The 25,652-nt window shown below is 39.0% G+C and overlaps 1 protein-coding gene and 1 long non-coding RNA gene across 2 annotated transcripts in view; one reads left to right on the top strand and one right to left on the bottom strand.

The window, feature by feature from the left end:
- Nucleotides 1–44: 44 nt before the first annotated feature.
- Nucleotides 45–25,410, top strand: LOC148883210 (uncharacterized). The gene is made up of 7 exons (XR_016118672.1): nucleotides 45–421; nucleotides 520–653; nucleotides 2,988–3,045; nucleotides 5,870–6,116; nucleotides 19,404–19,469; nucleotides 20,918–21,061; nucleotides 25,300–25,410. It is a non-coding gene; the product is annotated as an uncharacterized LOC148883210 (long non-coding RNA).
- The window catches only part of runx1t1 (RUNX1 partner transcriptional co-repressor 1), a 42,518-nt gene continuing 21,272 nt past the window's right edge, over nucleotides 4,407–25,652 (bottom strand). Inside the window, 9 exon segments of the mRNA XM_089023834.1 lie at nucleotides 4,407–5,633; nucleotides 5,906–6,096; nucleotides 19,390–19,458; nucleotides 19,676–19,880; nucleotides 20,900–20,997; nucleotides 21,115–21,252; nucleotides 21,255–21,394; nucleotides 23,321–23,502; nucleotides 25,366–25,455. Coding sequence (XP_088879960.1) covers nucleotides 5,289–5,633; nucleotides 5,906–6,096; nucleotides 19,390–19,458; nucleotides 19,676–19,880; nucleotides 20,900–20,997; nucleotides 21,115–21,252; nucleotides 21,255–21,394; nucleotides 23,321–23,502; nucleotides 25,366–25,455 — 1,458 coding nt within the window. The 3' untranslated portion in view covers nucleotides 4,407–5,288.

Genomic DNA, 25,652 nt, shown 5'->3' with positions numbered 1-25,652 from the left:
GGTCTCCCGGCCAATCGAAGACCGGTGTGTAAGAACTATTTCATCGAGTGCAGCAAAATGGCGGCACCTCTAACTTTTTCACTAAATCCATTCTACCGATGTAAAAATATTTACTTTTGTTTATATTTACAAAGAGTGACGATGTTGCACTTTTTCTTTTACTGATAATTGATTTGATTAGACGCAAAATTACCTCACTTAGCCAGAATAGCATATTTCTCGTCACGTTTTTTTTCCTTAGAAACTGCCGCTTGTTTATTTGCATATCGTTCTATCTATCATTCTATCTATCTCTCCAAAAAAGACCAATGTAATTTCTGTTTGTTTTATTTTTGTTTATTTTTTGCTAAACTAAATGAACAGCACACTTTTCAATCAATCCAAAGCCAGCAGGTGGACCTCAGACCAAGTGAGAGAGCAAGTAAGTTTGTACAGTATTAAATTTCAGCTTGTGTTTGTGACATTTATGCCAATAACCGTGTGCTCTCATACCTGCTTGAATATGATTTATTTTTCCAGACCGTGCATACATTTAGAAAGTTCCGTCTTCATCTCTGCCTCCGCAAGAATTACTTTTGTGAATTCCACAAATGAACTGAAGTGACGTACTTGATGTCCACATTAAGGGTCACACAAACTGAGTGGTAGTCAAGGTAAGTAAACACATGTTTAGATTTGTTTTTAATGGTATATTTTTACCAAATAGTGGACATGCAATTTTTGGTTGTATTTGAAGCCAATGGGGTGGTTAAATGCCAACTCTTGAAGCTAAGTGTGCCTAATAAATATGTGGTTTATGGAGCCTTGGTGCGTCGGTCCAGTAGATGATGACAGAGACAAACATCCGAGAGCATCGTTTCCTGTAGCTGAGATTCTATTAAACCACGGGGACACTCTCTCTAAAATGTCAGAGTGAGTGAGTCAGTGAGAGAAGTTAATTTGCGGCAAAATTCATTTCCTTTCCACGGCGCGCGCGTCCAACGAGCGGAGGCTTCATGCATAATGTATGGCCATTAATTGCAAAGGCAGAAACTAATGACTTTGGACTGGTTAACAGCAGGGGAGCCATACATCCCGTGCACACTGCATGAGAAATCAGCTCACAGTGGAGAGCTAGAGACTCAAAAAAAAAGACATAGGCCTTAATTGATGAATAATTGAAGCGGCGACCTACAGGACATGATTGTGACATTTTATTTCAATGTCTCCAACTTGGAGTTCTCCCTGGCCTTTTGCCAGGCCCACCGCACTTTGTTCCCGTCAGCATTCGGTGTCTACGATTGTCACTGCTAGTAATGCAAGTTAGTCATGCTAACGTGGCACAATCGAAATTAAGATGACCGTGATAAACCACGCACAAAAAGTCCACCACAAACCTTTAAAAAAAATAATGGCCTCCTTGCAGACTTCGAAATAAACCCGCCAACTCAAAATCAGCATCCCACCATCTTGTGCGATATAAGTTAACGAGAGAAAGTCTTAGCCCCCCTGAGATAACCGTCACTTGTCAGTGGATGTGTACCTAATCTATTGTCCCGGGGTCACCAGATGTTCCACCTGACCAAGATGACACACGTAAGATGGCCACTCCATCACCCTGGCCATCTTTGATTGACATCTATGTAAATGAGGGGGGCGGGAGCGGCGGCATCCTCAAAGGAAGCGCCATACGGAACGGGGAAACAAAAGCGCTTGTAAATTCCCGACGTGCCGAGGATATGGTAATGAGTCTCACTGCGCCTCTGATATAATTACCATTTGGGGGATGGAGGGAGGAATGTCGCCCTTAGTGAAAAAAGCACACCCAGCGTGGCGTGAATACCTTTTTACATTTTTATGGGGGGTGTTGTCGGTGGGTAGCATTAAAGGACAACCGACGTCTCCGGGTGTCCATAATTTGTAAAATGGCTTCAAATGACTTCTACCGCATATAGCTATATTTTACGTTTTAAGACTTGCGCTGAATAGTCCGGAAGTCTTGTTTTTGAGTTGGTGACTAGTCCTCACGTTACGTCACTGAAGGAACACCCCTGACTGAAAAAAGGACACATTGTAGCAGTGGTTTCAAAAATCTGCATGCTGCTACAAACAACAATAGCGCTGTCGTCAAGTCAGATATTTTATTACATCATTAAAGAGAACATCAATAGCATCATAATGTAATTTCACAGACGTAAAGAACATTGAGTTGAAAGCCCCGCCCCCAACGCAGCCGTCATCAGAACAAACAAAAATCACAGCCACAACATAAGGACAGTTCTCACAGACTGCGAAAGCACAAAGTATTGCACAACCACTTTTTGCCCCGCCCCATCCCTCATTATAAATTTCTTAAGAAATTAAGTAAAAAAAAAAAAACATTCCCATTAGCAAAAATGCCTTTTACTATTTTTTGAGGGGGGAGGGGTTTGAAGAAATAATTTTTTTTGGACCGAGTTGACGAATGATGAGGATGCTAGAGACGATGCTACAAAGATGCTAGTTAATAGCCAATGATCGAGCAACTATCAGGATGTTGCGTTCAGGAAAACATGGAACTCCGAGTTGCAACCCTGTCTGTATTATTATAATTTTTTTTACTTTTCATATCTTTCCTAAGTAACGGCAATATTTTCTCATTGAGGCGTTTCGTAATTTGAAACTTTCTTTGAAGAGACGTTCGTTCATAAGTAGAGGCACCACTGTACTGTATGAGGTCTGCTTTGTTAGCGAGCGGTGATATGGTTTTTACGCAGCTGTATGTATCAACTTTGGGTTTGAGTTGTCCTCATTTTGTTTTTAGTTTTATTTTTTTTATGCTATTCCCTTTTGTGTCCATTTGGTTTTTGTTCATTCCGAGGACAATGAGACTACAGCTAGCAGAAAAAGAGGTAGTGTGAAAATTGCAGCGGCAAAATCACAGTTTTTTTTTTGAAACCCGCTTTTGTGGCAAAACAAAAAACAAACATGTTATCCACAGCTGAGCTCTTTTTTTTTTTTTTTCACAGCTTTGCAGGCGTCAACACACCATTTTGGACACTTCGGCCTTCAGAGATGCAGAAATGGGTGAGGTCACGTTTTTGTGTGTGTCTGTATGTTGACTGGCGGCAAAGCTCCGTCAAAATTTACGCAAAATGATGTCAAAACAATAAGAGTATGTCTATCTTTTGAAGAAAAAAAACATTTCTTGGAAAATTACACCCCCACTGTCCCTAATCACGTTACTATTTTTTCTCATGCCGTTTAGTCTTGTTACATGGATTGTTGTAGTGGGCTTTTTTTCATCTTGTAAAAAGTCAACTTGTCATCATTTTAGTCTTTTTAGTCAAATTATGGACACAACTTGTTCGGAGATGTCGGTTGTCCTTTAAGCAAGCGTCAAGTCATTTTATTTTGGGAAAAGACTTATGGAAATGTTGGAAAAAGGTAATCAAAAATAGGCTTTTTCTTCTGTCTTTTACCTTGTTGTATTTTTAAGGGGTTTGCCTTTACTGAACGCAACTTTATTTTTTGTCCTCATAATATTGCCCTCCCTCACAAAAAAATCCCTAACATGAATTTGAATGAAAACCAGTGTTGCCTTCATATTCCATATAGGCTAGAAAAAAAAACACAAATATAACTTCAAGCTTAATTAAAAGCTAAATAATAATAATAATAATAATAATAATAATAATAATAACATTTGCTTTATAAGCGCCTTGCAAATTTCCCCATTGCGGGACGAATAAAGGTATTCTGATTCTGATTCTGATTCTGATTTCAAAACTCTCAAGGTCACTTACCAGTCAGAATAAGTTTTTCTGTGGGTGAGCAGCGGCAGCCACATGCGCCAGCATTCACTCAACCCAGAAGTAACTCAAATAGATAGAAAGTTAGCTAGCTGGCTAATAGATAACTAATATAAGTGAGGAATGAGGAAAATAGTCTACAAAAAGCTGCCACAATATTCAGAATTATTGCTGAAAAATGTTCAGTTGAAGGTCACTCATGAAATCAAATATGAGGCAATTTGACCATTTTTAGGGGGAGTGAAAATCATAGTTTGGTCCTTGGTGTTGAATCTTTGGCTATGTGCATTTTACCTGTTGCCTTGTAAAGCCATTAGCAGACGCCATTTTGTAAAAGTTGTTTGTTACTTCTGCAAAATAACTGTCTGCCAAAACATTTAGTCATGCTTAGTTGTCTATGCAGACGTCTGTGTAAGCTCTCAGTCGTACAGGAGCGGTCCATCGATGAAAAGGTTTCTTCAGCCGTCATCTGTACAAATTTGAAGGTGTCAGACGTTTCGCTTCCCATCCAAGAAGCTTCGTAAGCAAACTGAAGTCTTACCGGTAGTTTCGGCCCTATATATATATCCCTACTGTCCAGACATATAGGGCCGAAACTACCAGTAAGACTTTAGTTTGCTGACGAAGCTTTTCAGATAAGAAGCGAAACATCCGACACCTTCAAAGAAATACAGATGACGGCTGAAGAAACCTTTTCATCGATGGACCGCTCCTGTACGACTAAGCTGACACAAATGTTTCCCTTAGAAAGATAGATATTTTTTGGAATCATTCAAAGTCCCTGCAATTTTAATCAATTCCAGCAACAACACAACAGCAGTTCTCCTCTGAGGTAAATCAATTAGAATGGGAAAACATTTTGCCACCTAAGCTCCCACAAGTACTACAAAAAAATCACTGATGTTCTCCGACATTCTGTTACGGCACAATGATTATGGTCTGTCGCATGAGACTCACGTTTGTGAGATTTTGTGACAATGCCATCCCATGATGATGGGACAAAAAGAGAAAAAAAAACATGCTTTTTGAACAATCAGTTTTGGCACGTGCCATAAAATTCCAAGTCATTATTTTCAAAAAGAATACAACATTAATATTGTCGCTATGTAGTGTATTGACCTCAAAGTATTAAACAAAAATTGCATTGGAATTGGGTTTATATCATGAAGTGCATGGAGGGGGGGGTGAAAAGTGCCTTGCATCCACGGTTGAGTCAGCTCAAGCTTTGAGCGGCAGGGTTGGGGGGGGGGGGGGGCAGTACAACACTGCTTTCTCTGCTCGCTCTTATTTACAAGAAGAAGAAGAAAAAAAAAACACGACAACAATTGCAAGAACAAGAACGACCGCGACGACCACGACAAGAACGCTACAAGCGAGTGTCTATTTCCATTCATCGGCAACAAAGAATATCCTTGCTCTTAAAGTCAATGAGGGTTGGAGGGCGATTGGGGGCGGGGGGGGTCAATATGACCCACATCACGCACAATTCATAGTAAGCTGAGCACAGGGTGGGTCCCCCTAGTGGCCATCCGGGGCGGAGGACGATGACGGGGTGCCGGGCGTGGACGAGCGAGGGGCGGCGGGCGGGGTCGGAACCGGACTGCCAACGCAGCTGCTGGGCGTGCAGGCCGCCGAGCTGACCGGGGCGGGGGTCTCTGGGGCGGGGGCCACATCGGCGATGGCCCCCGGCTGCTGCGGGGGCGGCGGCGGCGGCGGCACGGCGGACGCCTGGGCTTGAAGCGTCTGTCCGCACACGTGGTGGTGCTTCTCCCAGTCTTTGTGCTGGCAGAAGGATCCGCAGTAGCGAGCCGTGTTGCAGCCGCTGCACGTCTCGCTGGCTTTGCGGCCGCAGTTCCAGCAGCTCTGCGACAAACACCCAAACGAAAATTGCATCATCAAACTTTAGTTTGCTGACGAAGCTTCTTGGATAAGAAGCGAAACGTCCGACACCTTCAACGAAGTACAGATGACGGCTGAAGAAACCTTTTCATCGATGGACCGCTCGTGTACGACCGAGAGCTTACACAGACGTAAATTAGCATGAAGCTAAGCAGAATTTCTTGTGCTTGTTTTGATTTGTTTTTTTGTGGCACCTTCAGGAATCTTATTGAAGGTGTGGCGCCGCGGGTTCTGACCTCGCTCGAGTCCTCCTGCTGGTTGATGATGGAGAGAGCATCCTCGGCCGCCTGTCGCTTGACCTCGGCGACCGTTCGTTCCATCTTGGCGCGCTCGCTGCCGATCATTTCGTGGGCTTTGCGCTCGGCCTCCGACACGGCTTTTTGCAGTTCCGACACGGCTTGACGCTTCACCTCGTTCACCGCCTCTTCTGGAAAGACGATACGCCAGGTTAGTCCCCCCAAACATGTATTTTTATTATTATAATAATTATTAAAGTATTCCATGGTCGTTTAGTTGTTCTCGTAAAAAAAAAAAAGTTTGTCAAACAAGAATGAAAAACGCATCGGCAATTATTTTCATGTTGCTATTAAGCATCCGATTTTATCTTCCTATTAACTCCTTCACTGCCAGACAATGTGCAAATATAATCATATAAATAATAATCCATTTCATTTATAAGCGCCTTTCAAAACTCTCAAGGTCACTTTATAGTCACAGAATAAGTTTTTCTGTGGGTGAGCAGCGGCAGCCACATGCGCCAGCATTCACGCAGCCCCTAAGTAACTCAAATAAATAGAAAGTTAGCTAGCTGGCTAATAGATAACGCATAGGTAGCTAGCTAGATAGCTAATAGATAGCATATAGATGAGCAAAAAATGTGTCCAGTTCAGTGCCGGGGTTTTTGTCATTTTCACTCAAATTGCAGGAGCCACAGAATATTGAGTTTGAGGACTACGTAAACATTCAATGCACCGTAAAAAAAATGTAGACTCTCTACTTTCATCAGAAAAAGAGTTAATTCCTAAGTTATATGGGTCTGGAGTTATCTGAGAATCTGAAAAAAAAAAAAAAAAAAAACATTCATGAATGCCGCTCCACGTCACACTTTTCAATTCCAGAAAAAAAAATAATAATTATTTTTCTTTATTTGTGGAGACGTGCCAAAAGTATTTGCGTTTGCTTCAACCAAATGAGATTTTGTCCTCATTGCGACGCCTTTTGCCGCTCGCCTCTAACTGGACTAATTGCGTATGCAAATCAGGCAATTTCTATTTAAATGATGCATTTCGATTGTGCCGTCGTCCCCGAGGACGCCCGACGAGCAGGGGAATGCGCTTGAATATTTATCACCAACTGTAAAACATTTTGCCAGCAGATGCATTGTCTCCTCCTTGCTAGCGTTTGTGTTAAAACAAAATAAGCAAAAAAGTATTTTCTGCAATCTTCCCCCCAGGGTAAAACTAAAAGCACGGCGGCGTTTATCCCGACGTACAAAAACAAAAATGCAGACGCTGTTTTTTTTTGGGCATAAATGTGCCTGTCGCTTAACTTAATAGCCTTCCACTTGTTTTTTTCCAATTGCTCATTTGTTGTCCATGTCAAACGAGTGCTCGTCAAAATGGAGGACGCCCCCCCCCCCCCCCCGAGTGTGTCGTGCACAGAATTGTAATTACGTGCCGAAAGGCCGCCGACTGAAGCGACACTGAATTCAATTTAAATGCATAGAACTCAGGCAAAGCGTTTTCTTTTGTCTTTTTAACGTGACAGGCGAAATGAAAAATACTTTTACAAGTGCAGAGAATACTTTGACAGAACAGTCCTATTCTTTACAAGAAAAAAAACATGGGGGCAAAAATGAAAAGATCTTGCAAAAATATAAAATGCGTTTATACAAGAAGGTTTTTTTTCCAGCAACTATATTGTTCAAGTGAGTGGAAACAGGGAAACCATTTTTGTTGCAATATATCAACATGATTTATTACATATTAAATGACCATGTATAGTAAGGCGTTTTTAATAAAAAAAAAAAACGACCATGTATAGTAAGGCGTTTTTAGCCGAAAAAAACGACAATGTATAGTAAGGCGTTTTTATCATAAAAAAACGACCATGTATAGTAAGGCGTTTTTAATCCGAAAATAACCACCATGTATAGTAAGGCGTTTTTAACCCGAAAAAACGACCATGTATAGTAAGGCGTTTTTAACCCGAAAAAAACGACCATGTATAGTAAGGCGTTTTTAGCCAAAAAAACGACCATGTATAGTAAGGCGTTTTTAGCCAAAAAAAACGACCATGTATAGTAAGGTATTTTTAGCATAGTAAGGCGTTTTTAGCCCAAAAAAACAACCATGTATAGTAAGGCGTTTTTAGCCAAAAAAAACGACCATGTATAATAAGGTATTTTTAGCATAGTAAGGCGTTTTTAGCCCAAAAAAACAACCATGTATAGTAAGGCGTTTTTAGCCGAAAAAAACGACCATGTATAGTAAGGCGTTTTTAATCCCAAAATAACGACCATGTATAGTAAGGCGTTTTTAGCCCAAAAACGACCATGTCTAGGAAGGTGTTTTTAGCCCGAAAAAACGACCATGTATAGTAAGGCGTTTTTAGCTGAAAAAAACCACCATGTATAGTAAGGCGTTTTTAATCCCAAATTAAACGACCATGTATAGTAAGGCGTTTTTAATCCCAAAATAACGACCATGTATAGTAAGGCGTTTTTAATCCCAAAATAACGACCATGTATAGTAAGGCGTTTTTAGCCCGAAAAACGACCATGTATAGTAAGGCATTTTTAATCCCAAAAAAAACGACCATGTATAGTAAAGCGTTTTTAATCCCAAATTAAACGACCATGTTTAGTAAGGCGTTTTTATCATAAAAACACGACCATGTATAGTAAGGCATTTTTAATCCCAAATTAAACGACCATGTATAGTAAGGCATTTTTAATCCCAAATTAAACGACCATGTATAGTAAGGCGTTTTTAGGCCAAAAAAACGACCATGTATAGTAAGGCGTTTTTAATGTCAAAAAACGACCATGTATAGTAAGGCGTTTTTAATCCCAAAATAACGACCATGTATAGTAAGGCGTTTTTAATCCCAAAAAAAACGACCATGTTTAGTAAGGCGTTTTTATCATAAAAAACGACCATGTATAGTAAGGCGTTTTTAGCGCCAAAAAACGACCATGTATAGTAAAGCGTTTTTAGCGCCAAAAAACGACCATGTATAGTAAGGCGTTTTTAGGCCAAAAAACGACCATGTTTAGTAAGGCGTTTTTAGCGCCAAAAAACGACCATGTTTAGTAAGGCGTTTTTAGCCCAAAAAACGACCATGTATAGTAAGCCGTTTTTAGCGCCAAAAAACGACCATGTATAGTAAGGCGTTTTTAGCGCCAAAAAAACACCATGTTTAGCAAGGCGTTTTTAGCCCAAAAAACGACCATGTATAGTAAGCCGTTTTTAGCGCCAAAAAACGACCATGTATAGTAAGGCGTTTTTAGCGCCAGAAAACGACCATGTATAGTAAGCCGTTTTTAGCGCCAAAAAACGACCATGTTTAGTAAGGCGTTTTTATCACAAAAAACGACCATGTATAGTAAGGCGTTTTTAATCCCAAAATAACGACTATGTATAGTAAGGCGTTTTTAGCCCAAAAAACGTCCATGTATAGTAAGGCGTTTTTAATCCCAAAAAACCACCATGTATAGTAAGGCATTTTAATCCCAAAAAAACGACCATGTATAGTAAAGCGTTTTTAATCCCAAAAAAACCGACCATGTATAGTAAGGCGTTTTTAATCCCAAATTAAACGACCATGTATAGTAAAGTGTTTTTAATCCCAAAATAACGACCATGTATAGTAAGGTGTTTTCAGGCGAAAAAAACGACCATGTATAGTAAGGCGTTTTTGATTGGGTAAAACGGGCATTTAGCTCAGTGGTAGAGCAAATGCTTTTCATCTCGAAGGTCTCTGGTTCAATCCCAGGCATTTTTGCATTATGTATAGTAAGGCGTTTTTAATCCCAAAATAACGACCATGTATAGTAAGGCGTTTATAATCCCAAAATAACGAACATGTATAGTAAGGCGTTTTTAGCCCGAAAAACGACCATGTTTAGTAAGGCGTTTTTATCATAAAAAAAACGACCATGTATAGTAAGGCGTTTTTAGCCCGAAAAACGACCATGTATAGTAAGGCGTTTTTAATCCCAAAAAAAACGACCATGTATAGTAAAGCGTTTTTAATCCCAAATTAAACGACCATGTTTAGTAAGGCATTTTTAATCCCAAATTAAACGACCATGTATAGTAAAGCGTTTTTAATCCCAAATTAAACGACCATGTTTAGTAAGGCATTTTTAATCCCAAATTAAACGACCATGTATAGTAAAGCGTTTTTATCATAAAAACACGACCATGTATAGTAAGGCGTTCTTAGCGCCAAAAAACGACCATGTATAGTAAGGCGTTTTTAGCGGCAAAAAACGACCATGTATAGTAAGACGTTTTTAGCGCCAAAAAACGACCATGTTTAGTAAGGCGTTTTTATCATAAAAAACGACCATGTATAGTAAGGCGTTTTTAGCGCCAAAAAACCACCATGTATAGTAAGGCGTTTTTAGCGGCAAAAAAACGACCATGTTTAGTAAGGCGTTTTTATCACAAAAAAAAAACGACCATGTATAGTAAGGCGTTTTTAGCGCCAAAAAACGACCATGTATAGTAAGGCGTTTTTATCATAAAAAATGACCATGTATAGTAAGGTGTTTTTAGCGCCAAAAAACGACGATGTATAGTAAGGCGTTTTTAGCGCCAAAAAACGACCATGTATTGTAAGACATTTTTAGCGCCAAAAAACGACCATGTTTAGTAAGGCGTTTTTATCATAAAAAACGACCATGTATAGTAAGGCGTTTTTAGCGCCAAAAAACGACCATGTATAGTAAGGCGTTTTTAGCGCCAAAAAACGACCATGTTTAGTAAGGCGTTTTTATCATAAAAAACGACCATGTATAGTAAGGCGTTTTTAGCGCCAAAAAACGACCATGTTTAGTAAGGCGTTTTTAGCGCCAAAAAACGACCATGTATAGTAAGGCGTTTTTAGCGCCAAAAAACGACCATGTATAGTAAGGCGTTTTTATCATAAAAAATGACCATGTATAGTAAGGTGTTTTTAGCGCCAAAAAACGACCATGTATAGTAAGGCGCTTTTAGCGCCAAAAAAACGACCATGTTTAGTAAGGCGTTTTTATCATAAAAAAACCACCATGTATAGTAAGGCCTTCTTAGCGCCAAAAAACGACCATGTATAGTAAGGCGTTTTTAGCGCCAAAAAACGACCATGTATAGTAAGGCGTTTTTAGCGCCAAAAAACGACCATGTTTAGTAAGGCGTTTTTAGCCCAAAAAACGACCATGTTTAGTAAGGCGTTTTTAATCATAAAAAACGACCATGTATAGTAAGGCGTTTTTAGCGCCAAAAAACGACCATGTTTAGTAAGGCGTTTTTAGCCCAAAAAACGACCATGTATAGTAAGGCGTTTTTAGCCCAAAAAACGACCAGGTATAGTAAGGCGCTTTTAGCGCCAAAAAAACGACCATGTTTAGTAAGGCGTTTTTAGCCAAAAAAACGACCATGTATAGTAAGCCGTTTTTAGCGCCAAAAAACGACCATGTATAGTAAGGCGTTTTTAGCGCCAGAAAACGACCATGTATAGTAAGCCGTTTTTAGCGCCAAAAAACGACCATGTTTAGTAAGGCGTTTTTATCACAAAAAACGACCATGTATAGTAAGGCGTTTTTAATCCCAAAATAACGACTATGTATAGTAAGGCGTTTTTAGCCCAAAAAACGTCCATGTATAGTAAGGCGTTTTTAATCCCAAAAAACCACCATGTATAGTAAGGCATTTTAATCCCCAAAAAACGACCATGTATAGTAAAGCGTTTTTAATCCCAAAAAAACCGACCATGTATAGTAAGGCGTTTTTAATCCCAAATTAAACGACCATGTATAGTAAAGTGTTTTTAATCCCAAAATAACGACCATGTATAGTAAGGTGTTTTCAGGCGAAAAAAAACGACCATGTATAGTAAGGCGTTTTTGATTGGGTAAAACGGGCATTTAGCTCAGTGGTAGAGCAAATGCTTTTCATCTCGAAGGTCTCTGGTTCAATCCCAGGCATTTTTGCATTATGTATAGTAAGGCGTTTTTAATCCCAAAATAACGACCATGTATAGTAAGGCGTTTATAATCCCAAAATAACGAACATGTATAGTAAGGCGTTTTTAGCCCGAAAAACGACCATGTTTAGTAAGGCGTTTTTATCATAAAAAAAACGACCATGTATAGTAAGGCGTTTTTAGCCCGAAAAACGACCATGTATAGTAAGGCGTTTTTAATCCCAAAAAAAACGACCATGTATAGTAAAGCGTTTTTAATCCCAAATTAAACGACCATGTTTAGTAAGGCGTTTTTATCATAAAAACACGACCATGTATAGTAAGGCATTTTTAATCCCAAATTAAACGACCATGTTTAGTAAGGCATTTTTAATCCCAAATTAAACGACCATGTATAGTAAGGCGTTTTTAATCCCAAATTAAACGACCATGTATAGTAAAGCGTTTTTATCATAAAAACACGACCATGTATAGTAAGGCGTTCTTAGCGCCAAAAAACGACCATGTATAGTAAGGCGTTTTTAGCGGCAAAAAACGACCATGTATAGTAAGACGTTTTTAGCGCCAAAAAACGACCATGTTTAGTAAGGCGTTTTTATCATAAAAAACGACCATGTATAGTAAGGCGTTTTTAGCGCCAAAAAACCACCATGTATAGTAAGGCGTTTTTAGCGGCAAAAAAAACGACCATGTTTAGTAAGGCGTTTTTATCACAAAAAAAAAACGACCATGTATAGTAAGGCGTTTTTAGCGCCAAAAAACGACCATGTATAGTAAGGCGTTTTTATCATAAAAAATGACCATGTATAGTAAGGTGTTTTTAGCGCCAAAAAACGACGATGTATAGTAAGGCGTTTTTAGCGCCAAAAAACGACCATGTATTGTAAGACATTTTTAGCGCCAAAAAACGACCATGTTTAGTAAGGCGTTTTTATCATAAAAAACGACCATGTATAGTAAGGCGTTTTTAGCGCCAAAAAACGACCATGTATAGTAAGGCGTTTTTAGCGCCAAAAAACGACCATGTTTAGTAAGGCGTTTTTATCATAAAAAACGACCATGTATAGTAAGGCGTTTTTAGCGCCAAAAAACGACCATGTTTAGTAAGGCGTTTTTAGCGCCAAAAAACGACCATGTATAGTAAGGCGTTTTTAGCGCCAAAAAACGACCATGTATAGTAAGGCGTTTTTATCATAAAAAATGACCATGTATAGTAAGGTGTTTTTAGCGCCAAAAAACGACCATGTATAGTAAGGCGCTTTTAGCGCCAAAAAAACGACCATGTTTAGTAAGGCGTTTTTATCATAAAAAAACCACCATGTATAGTAAGGCGTTCTTAGCGCCAAAAAACGACCATGTATAGTAAGGCGTTTTTAGCGCCAAAAAACGACCATGTATAGTAAGGCGTTTTTAGCGCCAAAAAACGACCATGTTTAGTAAGGCGTTTTTAGCCCAAAAAACGACCATGTTTAGTAAGGCGTTTTTAATCATAAAAAACGACCATGTATAGTAAGGCGTTTTTAGCGCCAAAAAACGACCATGTTTAGTAAGGCGTTTTTAGCCCAAAAAACGACCATGTATAGTAAGGCGTTTTTAGCCCAAAAAACGACCATGTATAGTAAGGCGCTTTTAGCGCCAAAAAAAACGACCATGTTTAGTAAGGCGTTTTTAGCCAAAAAAACGACCATGTATAGTAAGGCGTTTTTAGCGCCAAAAAACGACCATGTTTAGTAAGGCGTTTTTATCATAAAAAACGACCATGTATAGTAAGGCGTTTTTAGCGCCAAAAAACGACCATGTATAGTAAGGCGTTTTTAGCGCCAAAAAACGACCATGTATAGTAAGGCGTTTTTAGCGCCAAAAAACGACCATGTTTAGTAAGGCGTTTTTATCATAAAAAACGACCATGTATAGTAAGGCGTTTTTAGCGCCAAAAAACGACCATGTTTAGTAAGGCGTTTTTAGCCCAAAAAACGACCATGTATAGTAAGGCGTTTTTAGCGCCAAAAAACGACCATGTATAGTAAGGCGTTTTTAGCGCCAAAAAACGACCATGTATAGTAAGGCGTTTTTAGCGCCAAAAAACGACCATGTTTAGTAAGCCGTTTTTATCATAAAAAACGACCATGTATAGTAAGGCGTTTTTAGCGCCAAAAAAACGACCATGTTTAGTAAGGCGTTTTTAGCCCAAAAAACGACCATGTATAGTAAGGCGTTTTTAGCGCCAAAAAACGACCATGTATAGTAAGGCGTTTTTATCATAAAAAATGACCATGTATAGTAAGGTGTTTTTAGCGCCAAAAAACGACCATGTATAGTAAGGCGCTTTTAGCGCCAAAAAAACGACCATGTTTAGTAAGGCGTTTTTATCATAAAAAAACCACCATGTATAGTAAGGCGTTCTTAGCGCCAAAAAACGACCATGTATAGTAAGGCGTTTTTAGCGCCAAAAAACGACCATGTATAGTAAGGCGTTTTTAGCGCCAAAAAACGACCATGTTTAGTAAGGCGTTTTTAGCCCAAAAAACGACCATGTTTAGTAAGGCGTTTTTAATCATAAAAAACGACCATGTATAGTAAGGCGTTTTTAGCGCCAAAAAAACGACCATGTTTAGTAAGGCGTTTTTAGCCCAAAAAACGACCATGTATAGTAAGGCGTTTTTAGCCCAAAAAACGACCATGAATAGTAAGGCGCTTTTAGCGCCAAAAAAACGACCATGTATAGTAAGGCGTTTTTAGCGCCAAAAAACGACCATGTATAGTAAGGCGTTTTTATCATAAAAAAACCACCATGTATAGTAAGGCGTTTTTAGCGCCAAAAAACGACCATGTATAGTAAGGCGTTTTTAATCCTAAAAAACGACCATGTATAGTAAGGCGTTTTTAATCCCAAAAAACGACCATGTATCGTAACGCGTTTTTAATCCCAAAAAACTGACCATGTATAGTAAGGCGTTTTTAGCACGAAAAGACGACCATGTATAGTAAGGCGTTTTTAGCCGAAAAAACGACCATGTATAGTAAGGCGTTTTTATCATAAAAAAACGACCATGTATAGTAAGGCGTTTTTAGCGGAAAAAACGACCATGTATAGTAAGGCGTTTTTAATCCCAAATTAAACGACCATGTATAGTAAAGCGTTTTTAATCCCAAATTAAACGACCATGTATAGTAAGGCGTTTTTAATGCCAAATTAAACGACCATGTATAGTAAGGCATTTTTAATCCCAAAATAACGACCATGTATAGTAAGGTGTTTTCAGGCGAAAAAAACGACCATGTATAGTAAGGCGTTTTTCATTGGGTAAAACAGGCATTTAGCTCAGTGGTAGAGCAAATGCTTTTCATCTCGAAGGTCTCTGGTTCAATCCCAGGCATTTTTGCATTATGTATAGTAAGGCGTTTTTAATCCCAAAATAACGACCATGTATAGTAAGGCGTTTTTAATCCCAAAAAAACCACCATGTATCGTAAGGTGTTTTTAATCCCAAAAAACTGACCATGTATAGTAAGGCGTTTTTAGCCTGAAAAGACGACCATGTATAGTAAGGCGTTTTTAGCGCCAAAAAACGACCATGTTTAGTAAGGCGTTTTTATCATAAAAAACGACCATGTATAGTAAGGCGTTTTTAGCGCCAAAAAACGACCATGTATAGTAAGCCGTTTTTAGCGCCAAAAAACGACCATGTATAGTAAGGCGTTTTTAGCCCAAAAAACGACCATGTATAGTAAGCCGTTTTTAGCGCCAAAAAACGACCATGTATAGTAAGCCGTTTTTAGCGCCAAAAAACGACCATGTTTAGTAAGGCGTTTTTAGCCCAAAAAACGACCATGTATAGTAAGCCGTTTTTAGCGCCAAAAAACGACCATGTATAGTAAGGCGTTTTTAGCGCCAAAAAAACGACCATGTACAGTAAGGCGTTTTTAGTGCCAAAAAACGACCATGTATAGTAAGCCGTTTTTAGCGCCAAAAAACGACCATGTTTAGTAAGGCGTTTTTAGGCCAAAAAAACGACCATGTATAGTAAGGCGTTTTTAATCCCAAAATAACGACCATGTATAGTAAAGCGTTTTTAATCCCAAATTAAACGACCATGTATAGTAAGGCATTTTTAGGCCAAAAAAACGACCATGTATAGTAAGGCGTTTTTAGCGCCAAAAAACGACCATGTTTAGTAAGGCGTTTTTAGCCAAAAAAACGACCATGTATAGTAAGGTGTTTTTAGCGCCAAAAAACGACCATGTATAGTAAGGTGTTTTTAGCGCCTAAAAACGACCATGTTTAGTAAGGCGTTTTTAGCCCAAAAAACGACCATGTATAGTAAGGCGTTTTTAATCCCAAAAAACGACCATGTATAGTAAGGCGTTTTTAATCCTAAAAAACGATCATGTATCGTAAGCCGTTTTTAGCCTGAAAAGACGACCATGTATAGTAAGGCGTTTTTAGCGCCAAAAAACGACCATGTTTAGTAAGGCGTTTTTATCATAAAAAACGACCATGTATAGTAAGGCGTTTTTAGCGCCAAAAAACGACCATGTATAGTAAGCCGTTTTTAGCGCCAAAAAACGACCATGTATAGTAAGGCGTTTTTAGCGCCAAAAAACGACCACGTTTAGTAAGGCGTTTTTAGCCCAAAAAACGACCATGTATAGTAAGCCGTTTTTAGCGCCAAAAAACGACCATGTATAGTAAGGCGTTTTTAGCGCCAAAAAACGACCATGTTTAGTAAGGCGTTTTTAGCCCAAAAAACGACCATGTATAGTAAGCCGTTTTTAGCGCCAAAAAACGACCATGTATAGTAAGGCGTTTTTAGCGCCAAAAAAACGACCATGTATAGTAAGGCGTTTTTAGTGCCAAAAACGACCATGTATAGTAAGCCGTTTTTAGCGCCAAAAAACGACCATGTTTAGTAAGGCGTTTTTAATCCCAAAATAACGACCATGGATAGTAAAGCGTTTTTAATCCCAAATTAAACGACCATGTATAGTAAGGCATTTTTAGGCCAAAAAAACGACCATGTATAGTAAGGCGTTTTTAGCGCCAAAAAACGACCATGTATAGTAAGGCGTTTTTAGCGCCAAAAAACGACCATGTTTAGTAAGGCGTTTTTAGCCAAAAAAACGACCATGTATAGTAAGGTGTTTTTAGCGCCTAAAAACGACCATGTTTAGTAAGGCGTTTTTAGCCCAAAAAACGACCATGTATAGTAAGGCGTTTTTAATCCCAAAAAACGACCATGTATAGTAAGGCGTTTTTAATCCTAAAAAACGACCATGTATAGTAAGGCGTTTTTAATCCCAAAAAACGACCATGTATCGTAAAGCGTTTTTAATCCCAAAAAACTGACCATGTATAGTAAGGCGTTTTTAGCACGAAAAGACGACCATGTATAGTAAGGCGTTTTTAGCCGGAAAAAACGACCATGTATAGTAAGGCGTTTTTATCATAAAAAAACGACCATGTATAGTAAAGCGTTTTTAATCCCAAATTAAACGACCATGTATAGTAAGGCGTTTTTAATCCTAAAAAACGACCATGTATAGTAAGGCGTTTTTAATCCCAAAAAACGACCATGTATCGTAAGGCGTTTTTAATCCCAAAAAACTGACCATGTATAGTAAGGCGTTTTTAGCACGAAAAGACGACCATGTATAGTAAGGCGTTTTTAGCCGGAAAAAAACGACCATGTATAGTAAGGCGTTTTTAATCCCAAAATAACGACCATGTATAGTAAGGCGTTTTTAATCCCAAAATAACGACCATGTATAGTAAGGCGTTTTTAATCCCAAATTAAACGACCATGTATAGTAAGGCATTTTTAGGCCAAAAAAACGACCATGTATAGTAAGGCGTTTTTAGCGCCAAAAAACGACCATGTTTAGTAAGGCGTTTTTAGCCAAAAAAAACGACCATGTATAGTAAGGCGTTTTTAGCGCCAAAAAACGACCATGTATAGTAAGGTGTTTTTAACGCCTAAAAACGACCATGTTTAGTAAGGCGTTTTTAGCCCAAAAAACGACCATGTATAGTAAGGCGTTTTTAATCCCAAAAAACGACCATGTATAGTAAGGCGTTTTTAATCCTAAAAAACGACCATGTATAGTAAGGCGTTTTTAATCCCAAAAAACTGACCATGTATAGTAAGGCGTTTTTAGCACGAAAAGACGACCATGTATAGTAAGGCGTTTTTAGCCGAAAAAACGACCATGTATAGTAAGGCGTTTTTATCATAAAAAAACGACCATGTATAGTAAGGCGTTTTTATCATAAAAAAACGACCATGTATAGTAAGGCGTTTTTAATCCCAAAAAAACGACCATGTATAGTAAGGCGTTTTTAATCCCAAAATAACGACCATGTATAGTAAGGCGTTTTTAGCGGAAAAAACGACCATGTATAGTAAGGCGTTTTTAATCCCAAAATAACGACCATGTATAGTAAAGCGTTTTTAATCCCAAATTAAACGACCATGTATAGTAAGGCATTTTTAGGCCAAAAAAACGACCATGTTTAGTAAGGCGTTTTTAGCCAAAAAAACGACCATGTATAGTAAGGCGTTTTTAGCGCCAAAAAACGACCATGTATAGTAAGGCGTTTTTAGCGCCAAAAAACGACCATGTTTAGTAAGGCGTTTTTAGCTCAAAAAACGACCATGTATAGTAAGGCGTTTTTCGCGCCAAAAAACGACCATGTTTAGTAAGGCGTTTTTAGCCAAAAAAACGACCATGTATAGTAAGGCGTTTTTAGCGCCAAAAAACGACCATGTTTAGTAAGGCGTTTTTAATCCCAAAAAACGACCATGTATAGTAAGGCGTTTTTAATCCCAAAAAACGACCATGTATAGTAAGGCGTTTTTAGCGCCAAAAAACGACCATGTTTAGTAAGGCGTTTTTAGCGCCAAAAAACGACCATGTTTAGTAAGGCGTTTTTAGCGCCAAAAAACGACCATGTATAGTAAGGCGTTTTTAGCGCCAAAAAACGACCATGTTTAGTAAGGCGTTTTTAGCTCAAAAAACGACCATGTATAGTAAGGCGTTTTTCGCGCCAAAAAACGACCATGTTTAGTAAGGCGTTTTTAGCGCCAAAAAAACGACCATGTATAGTAAGGCGTTTTTAGCGCCAAAAAACGACCATGTTTAGTAAGGCGTTTTTAGCTCAAAAAACGACCATGTTTAGTAAGGCGTTTTTAGCTCAAAAAACGACCATGTATAGTAAGGCGTTTTTCGCGCCAAAAAACGACCATGTATAATAAGGCGTTTTTAGCGGAAAAAAACGACCATGTATAGTAAGCCGTTTTTAGCCGTAAAAAAATGACCATGTATAGTAAGGCGTTTTTAGCCGAAAAAAACGACCATGTATAGTAAGGCGTTTTTATCATAAAAAACGACCATGTATAGTAAGTAGTTTTTAATCCGAAAATAACCACCATGTATAGTAAGGCGTTTTTAATCCCAAAATAACGACCATGTATAGTAAGGCGTTTTTAGGTCAAAAAAACGACCATGTTCCTCACGTGCATGAACTCACCGGCTTTTTTCCAGATTTCTTCAGGGACGTATCCGGAAACGGGCCGATGTAGAAGCTCCCTGTGAATGTCTTGGAGGGAGGTGGGAGACACAAACACATACAAATACATTTTTAGCACCTACCCATTATGAAATGGGACAGCCAACAATCAACGGTTAGCGATCACATCCGACAAGACAAGTTGTGACAAAACCGATCAAGACAACGGGCTGAGATGTGAGCCTTGTGGAACACCCATTTCAACACATTTAGGGGAAATGTGCATTATTAAGGAATGCAAACCAACCCGCTACTGCGTTATCCTGCGCTGCCGGGCTCTGCTGCCGAGACTGAGCACTGGAAGCGGCGGCGGCGCTCTTCTTCAGCTCCTCGGCGTCGCTGTAGCGTCGTATCCAGTAGTTGAGCTCCTCACGGTCGGCTTCCTGGCAACGACGCAGCACCGTGAGCGAGCGCCGCGTCTTTTCCACCATGTCCATGATGCAGTTCAGCAGCTGCGGGAGATGACAAATTGACAAGTTGCTTTCGTCCAACGTGGGAAAAATAAACATTACATTCAAATATTGGCTTTGAAGGCCTTCTAAATCGAGTGAGGATTGATTTAAAGGACAACCGACACCATTTTTTTGTTTCCTAACTGACATCCGAAAAACGTTTTAGAGCATCTAAAATAGCCAAAACACGCAGGCTGATATTTTTTACTCAAATGCAAAACACCAATAAAAATGAGTTAAAGTGTCCAAAAACGACTTCAAAATGAAACCGGAAATTGTGACTATCAGAAGGTCCCGCCCACTTGTTCGTGACGTCACGCCAGGACGTCTTGCCTTGCTGGAGAATCAAAACAATGGCTTCAGATTCGGACAATATGCCTTCTTGTTACTCATCCAGTTATGAATATGATTCAAATAGTTCTGAAGAGGAAAACATAAATGTTTGCAATCGATTAAAGAAGTTTTTCCGTATCATTTTGAGGAGTCAGGACTCCAATGTAGCGTCCCTGAAAATGCACAAAATGGCGCCCTTGCTCCCTTGGAAATGGGCTGATTTGTCTGCTGGCAATTTGTGTCAACTAGTATCAAATAGTAGTCTTGGTGCAACACACAACAATTCACCATGGCATGATTTATGTGTTTTCCTTCTAATTTCGCCATCAACACGAAGTTTTCAGACCGAACAAAGTACCCACAATGCATTGTGTGTCGCTTTCTCAGTCAAGGGCCTTCCTGACGTGTCATCAACTCAAAAACAAGATTCTTAAAAGGTAAAATATAGCTTATGCCGTGGAATCTTTGTAAAATACACTCAGTGGAAATGATGGACACAACGTCGGTTGTCCTTTACGTTACTTGACAGTCAATCTTTTGAAAATCCTAAAAACTAAATGTGGTCATTCATATACAGTACTTTCAATTCAACCCATTTCTCCAAAACAGAAGAACTTGTCGATCATGATACAAACATGCGGAAAAGGTGACTTTGACAAACATTAAAATTAAAAAAGGCTTATTACTTTTCTTACATGGTCAAGGTGCTTCCACTCCTCAGCCCACTCCCTGTCCGTCAGCCGGTGATCAATCACTTCCTCCTGGCGGCCTCCCACGTGTACGCCTGCCAAGAGACGACAACCAACATTGAAAACTTGACTCCCGCGATGCAAGCCGTGACAAAACCGGTAATGTCCCATTCCGTCATGGAGACCTTCCATTCTGGAATGTAGCCTCTCACCGATGGATCGAGCCCGCTCGCGGATCTCCCTGTGATTGGCGGGCGGGTGTCGGTAGCCGTCGCGAAAGTGGTGGTGGGCGATGGCGGCCACGTCATCCAAGCGGTAGTGCGAAGGCGGCGGCGGCGGGGGGGGGCCGAGTGGCCCGGCCCGTTGGGCGGGTACGTGATGCCATTGGACGGGCTGAAGCGCTGGGCGGGGCTGACGGTACACGGCCGCTTGCTCGGGTGGACGTCGGAGGCGTAGGGGCCGCCGTCGCGCTCAAAGCCGTTCTCTTTGGTCCTGGACAAAACACCAACATCTAGACATTAATTACACTGTGGACAAAGACTCAAACCCAGAAAGATTGTCTTTTTACTGCCGGCAGGAGACGCAGCCTTTCATGACAGACGTCTGAATTCTGCGGTCCTCTGCCAAGCTATTTATTGAGCAATTTATCTGTTTATTTACTTATATATCTTATTTTTTTAAAAAGGTATTTCTTTTATCTGTATTTGTTTATTTCTTAATTTCTTTCTATATTCATCTATGTATTTGTTATTTATTTCTAAACAGATTTAAACGTTTTGTATTTATTTCTTACTTCTTAATGTATTTATTTTAAGTATTTATTTATTTGTATACTTATTTCTTATTTTATATTTCTTTATTTCTTAACATATTTATTATTATTTTATTTATTTATTAATTTATTTTTTGTAAAACTTATTTCTTATTTTATATTTCTTAATTTCTTTCTCTATTTAGTTATTTACCCATGTATTTATTTTGTATATTTCTTTTATCAATGTATTAGTTTGTTTTTTTCATTTCTTTCCCTATTTATCAATCTATTTTTTTCTATTTACCTATGTATTTATTTTTTACATTTATTTCTTTTTATCAATGTATTAGTTTATTTATTTTTCATTCCTTTCCCTATTTATCGATTTATTTATTTATCTTTTAATCTATGTATTTTTTTCTTATTTCTTTCTCAATTTATTTCTTTTTGTATGTATTTATTTTTCTTTACTTATTCCTTAATTTCTTTCTCTATATGTAGTTCTTTTATCAATGTATTAGTTCTTTATTTTTTTCATTTACTTCCCTATTTATTGATCTATTTATTTATCTATGTATTATTTTTTCTTATTTCTTCCTTATATCTATTTATTTACCTATTTATTTTTTTTTAAATGTATTTCTTTTATCAATGTATTAGCTTATTTGGTTGTCATTTATTTCCCTATTTATCAATTTATTCATTTGTTTATGTATTATTGTTTCTTTATTTCTTAATTTATTTCTTTTCTGCAGGCACTTATTTTTGTATACTTTTTGCTCTAGTTATCTGTTAATCTATTTACCTAAGTATTTTTTTTTTTTTTGATATTTCATAATATTTTTTGGTTTCTTTCTTTTATCTATTTATTTCAGATTTGTTATGAATTTCTTTCTCTGTGTATGTATTTATCAATGTATGTATCTATTTATGTATTTGTCTTTTTTTTTTTTTTAATCACACCTACAAGGCCTTGTGCCCCGTCGGGTATATTCCCACAAGGCCCTTTCCCATCAGATCAGGTGGCTTTGGTTGAATGTTGCCAGGTGGGCGCTCGCTTGCACTTGCTTGAGTGTTGACGGTGCAATCACCCCCCCCCCCCCCCCCAATATGAACAGATTGAACTTGTTAATGAGCTGTTTTTATGGGGTTCTAATACTCATCCACGTTTGTCCATATGCTCCTCCTTGCATCTCCCACGACCCCTTGGGCCCCTCCTCCATCATTTGCAGACGACCTCTCCATCCATCACACCACCGGAAGCCCCCCCCCCCCCCCCCTTTAAACATTAAAGAGACAGGCAGACGACACTGAGAGAGTTTCAACTTTGATAGTTCAAAGGCAGAGTGTAGACTGCAAGGTTAAAATATCCCAATCAGGCTCCACAAATAACCCGCACGAGCCGTCTGTACACTTGATGCAAAAAGCTATCAACCCAGCTAAACAGAACACAATTGATGAGGAACTAGGTAAAATTATAGCAGAGAAAGCACCTACAAGGGATCATTCCTCAAGATGGCGAAAGAAGAAGGTTACGTTCCTCATCAAGTGTTTCATGCTGATGAAAGCGGCCACTCCATTCCATCAAGCCGTCAACGACCATCACAAAGGTCAATAAAACCACTTTATTATACAGTACAGTTTACTTTCTTGTTTTAATTTACCTGTCAGGCGTACGGCGTTTTCCGTTGTCATTGATGTCGAGCAGTAGCTCGGACGAGTCGACGGGCGACGAGGTGCTGGTGTCCAGCAGCAGCTGCTCGTGCTGGGCCAGGTACTGCGCCGGGTTCTGCTTAGCCAGGCGGGCGCAATGCAGAAGCTCCCGTTGCAGAAGCGGCAGGTTAGCCTGCAAGGTTGGGGGCGATAGATACGCCAAATGAGTTCAAACAATGAATATTGATCGTGGGGTCATTTGTGCGTGACACTTGCTTTTTGGCTTGTGCGAGTTGTTTGTGGAGCCTGATTGATGGGGATATTTTAACCTTGCAGTCTACACTCTGCCTTTGAACTATCAAAGTTGAAACTCTCACTGTCGTCTGCTTGTCTCTTTCATGTTTAAATCACCTCCCCTCACTGCTGCGTTGTTGACCAATCACGTGGCTTTAACCGAAGACTGGGGGCGGGGAATAGAGGACAAAAACAGTAGGCTGCCATTTTCTTGTTAGGAGAACTGGCTCATTCGCGAACGACACATCACTCATTGAGGTAGCTCCGTGTACGAAAAGTTTGTATGCCAAGGTAAAATTTTCATCAATGTAACGTTCGAAAAAGTTTGTAAACCAAGGGGTTCGTAAACCGAGGTATCACTGTGGCATGTCTTGACCATCATCTGCTTTCACTTTCACCGCTACTCCCCCCCCCCCCCCCCCCCCCCCCCCCCCACCACCATTGTTTTTGGTTTGGCGCGAGCGTGGAGCAATCTTGCAGCATCGGGTTCCACGCGGTGGCAACGCTCAGCTCGCCGCGCTCGCATTAGCGTCAGGAAATACAGCCATTGTTTGTGTGCGCCTGGAAATGGAAGGCGCACACTGCGACACCATATGCTCGTTGGCATTTAAGGTCCCGCAGCGGGTAGCGACTAAATTTAGAATGGCGTTGAAGGGGGGGGTTAAATGTAGCGATGGAGGAGACGAAGGAGGAAAAAAATACAATAAAAATGAAAGAGGGTTTCTGGACTGATGCACAAACCGTCCGCCGCTGAAAGACGACAACAAAATGATCAACAAACGGCGGATGGATTTTGCGCTCAAATTAAATACAAAATACATCAAGATAAACACAAATATAAATAAACGAAACATTAATACATAAACGTCTGTGTAAGCTCTCAGACGTACAGGAGTGGTCCATCGATGAGAAGGTTTCTTCAGCCGTCATCTGTACAAAAGTGAAGGTTTCGGACGTTTCGCCTCCTATCCAAGAGGCTTCGTCAGCGAACTAAAGTCTGACTGGTCGTATCGGCCCCATTTATATATCCCTAGTGATATATCCCTTAGGAGGCGAAAACGTCCGAAACCTTCACTTTTGTACAGATGACGGCTGAAGAAACCTTCTCATCGATTAATACATAAATAAATACGCAAAGAAATAGACAAAAACTTAAACAAAAAACAAACATAAATACATTAATAAATAGATAAATAAATAAATAAAAAGACAAACAAACACATAAATACAAAATAAAGATAAATAAATAAAATATTAATAAATAAATTAGCAAAGAAATAGACAAAAACTTAAACAAAAAACAAACATAAATAAATAAATACATTAATAAATAAATAAACAAACACATAAATACAAAATAAATAAAGATAAACACATAAATATAAATAAATAAAACATTAATAAATAAATAAGCAAAGAAATGGACAAAAACTTACACAAAAACCAAATAAATAAATGAATAGACAAACACATAAATACAAAATAAATCAAGATAAATACATAAATAAAACAAACAAATAGATAAGCAAAGAAACAGACAAAAACTTAAACAAAAAAATAAATAGACAAACACATAAATACATACATACAAATCACTAACTAACTAACTAACTAAATCCACCTATGGTTCAAAACAATTCAGATGAAAAAAGAATGAAGACTAAAATCGTCCCATTGGTGTGTATTTATTTCTTAGCGCACACGCCTGCTACTTAGTCGGCCTTTTGGGATGTGAAGGAGAGAAGACCAACGATGGCGTTACCTTGAGGAAGGGGATGACGAAAGGCCGCAGGGGGAAGTTGGTGGCTTCGTGGAGCTTGCAGTGGAACTCCTCGATGGTTAGCGTGGAATTCTGCGCACACACACACACACACACACACGGAAGTCCATGTGGGAGACATTAAAAGACAACCGACGTCACTTTTTTCTTTCTTAACAGACACCAGAAAAACGTTTGATAGCATCTCAAATACCCAAAACACTCAGTAGGATATTTCTAGTCAAATGCAAAAACACCGATAAAAATAACTTCAGGTGTCCAAAATCTGC

The sequence above is a fragment of the Hippocampus bargibanti genome, linkage group LG20, assembly GCF_051943395.1.
Source record: "Hippocampus bargibanti isolate YZ-2025 linkage group LG20, ASM5194339v1, whole genome shotgun sequence".
Taxonomy (NCBI): domain Eukaryota; kingdom Metazoa; phylum Chordata; class Actinopteri; order Syngnathiformes; family Syngnathidae; genus Hippocampus; species Hippocampus bargibanti.
Note: the sequence above shows the minus strand (reverse complement) of the source record. Positions and strands in the feature narration are given on the sequence as shown.